This window comes from Leptonychotes weddellii, unplaced genomic scaffold (assembly GCF_054177405.1).
Source record: "Leptonychotes weddellii isolate Sample4059 unplaced genomic scaffold, ASM5417740v2 HiC_scaffold_16334, whole genome shotgun sequence".
NCBI classification, from domain to species: Eukaryota; Metazoa; Chordata; class Mammalia; order Carnivora; family Phocidae; genus Leptonychotes; species Leptonychotes weddellii.
Genome location: NW_027745921.1, coordinates 1 through 2966, shown reverse-complemented (window position 1 = coordinate 2966; position 2966 = coordinate 1). Strand labels below are relative to the sequence as shown.

At 44.3% G+C, this 2966-nt stretch overlaps 1 protein-coding gene across 1 annotated transcript; it reads right to left on the bottom strand.

Annotated features, from left to right (window-relative positions):
* Positions 1 to 468: 468 nt before the first annotated feature.
* On the bottom strand, positions 469 to 1401 carry LOC102748679 (olfactory receptor-like protein OLF4). The gene has a single exon (XM_031033348.2). It carries the CDS (start codon positions 1399 to 1401, stop codon positions 469 to 471), a length of 933 nt encoding a protein of 310 aa, XP_030889208.2.
* Positions 1402 to 2966: the final 1565 nt, after the last annotated feature.

The window sequence follows — 2966 nt, the reverse complement described above, 5'->3', positions numbered from 1 at the left end:
GGAGTGCAGCACACAGAGGAAGAGAGAGAAGCAGACTCCCCACTGAGCAGGGAGCCCAATGTAGGGCTCAATCCCCAGACCCTGGGGTCATGATCTGAGCCAAAGGCAGATACTTAACTGACTGAGGCACCCAGGTGCCCCAAGTAGAAAGTATTCTTAAGAAATCCACGGTACCCTGTGCAATAAATGAGAATTTCCAAATATTTTTGATCAAGGTTGGAAAAAACTTTGAAAAGTATATTATGGACAAAGGTGAAAACTATCTGTGTATCAGATAGAGTAGAAGGTTAATAAAATGAGTTATTTAAATGTATGGAGAAGTTGAATTCAAACAAATGGAAATTCCAGGAAATAAATAGAAGGAGCCAATTCTACCTCCACAGTCTGATCAAAGAATGGCAGTACCTGGCTCTGACGCTGTGAGCCCTGCAATCATGGGCACTTCTTCAGCCCCAGGACGATTGGCCCTCACATCACTGGAACCCCAATGATTCCTTTCAGAGCCCTCTTTATATCTTTGTTCCTCAGGGTATAGATGAAGGGGTTCAGCATAGGTGTGACCACGGTGTACATCACAGAGACCACTGCACTTGAGTGGGCGGTCTGGGGAGCAGCAGAGCTAAGGTACACACCGAGCAATGTACAATAAAAGGAGGAGACAACCGAGAGGTGAGATGCACAGGTGGAAAATGCTTTATACTTGCCCTGAGCTGATGATATTCTACATATGGCAGAAACAATCTTAGAATAAGAATAAAGGATCCCAGCAAAAGGACCACCACACAACAGGACAGCTGCAAAATACATCACTAAGTTATTAAGAAAGGTGTCAGAACAAGCAAGTTGGATCATCTGATTGAGTTCACAAAAAAAGTGGGAGATTTGGAAGTGTGTACAGAAGGAAAACCGCAACATCATTAAACTATGTAACAAGGAATTCAGGATAGACATGATCCAGGACACCAGAACCAGCAGTCCACAGAGCCAGGGGTTCATGATGACCGTGTAGTGCAGGGGGTGACAGATGGCCACAAACCGGTCATAGGCCATCACACTCAGGAGGAAGATTTCTGACCCAGCAAAGAGTATGAGAAAATAAATCTGTGTGATGCAGCCTTCATAGGTTATGACTTTGCTCTGAGTCTGGATGTTCCATAGCATCTTGGGGATGATGGTGGAGGTGAAACAGATGTCTACAAAGGACAGGTTGGTGAGGAAGAAGTACATGGGCATGTGGAGGTGGGAGTCTGAACTGACGGCCAGGATGATGAGCAGGTTTCCAAACACAGTGATCAGGTACATGGAGAGGAAAAGCCCAAATATGAAGGGCTGCTGTTGTGGGTCCTCTGATAGTCCTAGAAGGTGAAACTTTGAAATTTGTGTTTCATTTCCTGGTTCCATGTGGTGGAGGTGACTTCAAGGACAGAAGCAAATAGCATGACTAATTTTCACACGATCTTATATTACTCTTAGTTTTTAAATGCTACTTTTTAAATTTTATATTCTAGAAATTCACTTTAATATGTTGTGCTTACATATGGTCCACTTTAGGGGAACTTCTATACCCCCATAGTTTTGGAATTTTTTTCCAATCACTTTTTTACCAAAGGTCATGTATTCTATATTTTACTTTAAAAATTATTCTAAGTTTCTGAAAAATAAATTGAATGCTGTCTACATTTTAGGCATTGTGTAGGCAAGGAGTATGGGGTGGTAAAGAACAAAAGTCCCTATCATTCAATGATGGAGAAAGAATACATTAACAAATAAGAAATTTAAATAGTATTTCAGGTGGTGGCAGGTGGTATGAAGAAAAGGAAAGCAGGGATAAAGCAGAGAGTGAATAGGGCATGCTATTTTCATGGGTATGTAGGCCATTCTGCAAGCAAGGTGACACTGGAACACAGACCTCAAGTAAGACAGAGGGGTAGATGAAGGAATATGGGCAAAGTGTGTGCCCAGCTGAGGGAACGGCCAGTGCAAAAGCCTCGAGGGAGGTACTTGTTTCCAAGGTTCAAGTCAAAGAAGCAAAGCCAGTGCTGCAAGGGGAATGAACAGGAGGGAGATTGAGGAGAGACACTGTCAGACATGCTGAGGAGGGAAGTGGCCTCTCTGCTACCTCTGAACCCTCAAGGCACAGGGACTTCCTTGTCCACACTGCCTCTCCCACTGTATTCATCGTGTTGCAAAGGCATCCCATGAATTAAACAAGATCCCCTTCTTAGTGGCCTCTCTTGATCGAGTTCTGACCCCTGTATTGTGTCATGTTGGGAGTTATGAGTCCTGGCACCCTGTTGTGGGGGCTGCTCACACTCTATTAGTCACACACACACAGGACACCGTGGCCTCCTGGGTTGTGTTATTCCCCTGTCTTTCTCAGCCCCACCATCCTGGTTATGTTAGGAATGGATCCAACCCAAGTATGCCAGGTAAGTGATCTTTCTCCTGTGAAGTGCACAAATGCCAATTCTTTTTTTTTTTTTAATTCTTATGTTAATCCCCATACATTACATCATTAGTTTTAGATGTAGTGTTCCATGATTCATTGTTTGTGCATAACACCCAGTGCTCCATGCAGAATGTGCCCTCCTCAATACCCATCACCAGGCTAACACATCCTCCCACCCCCCTCCCCTCTAGAACCCTCAGTTTGTTTCTCAGAGTCCATCGTCTCTCATGGTTCGTCTACCCCTCCGATTTCCCCCGCTTCATTCTTCCCCTCCTGCTACCTTCTTCTTCTTCTTCTTTTTTTCCTTAACATATATTGCATTACTTGTTTCAGAGGTACAGATCTGAGATTTAACAGTCTTGCACAATTCATAGCGCTTACCAGAGCACATACCCTCCCCAGTGTCCATCACCCAGTCACCCCATCCCTCCCACCCCACCCCCCACTCCAGCAACCCTCAGTTTGTTTCCTGCGATTAAGAATTCCTCATATCAGTGAGGTCATATGATACATGTCT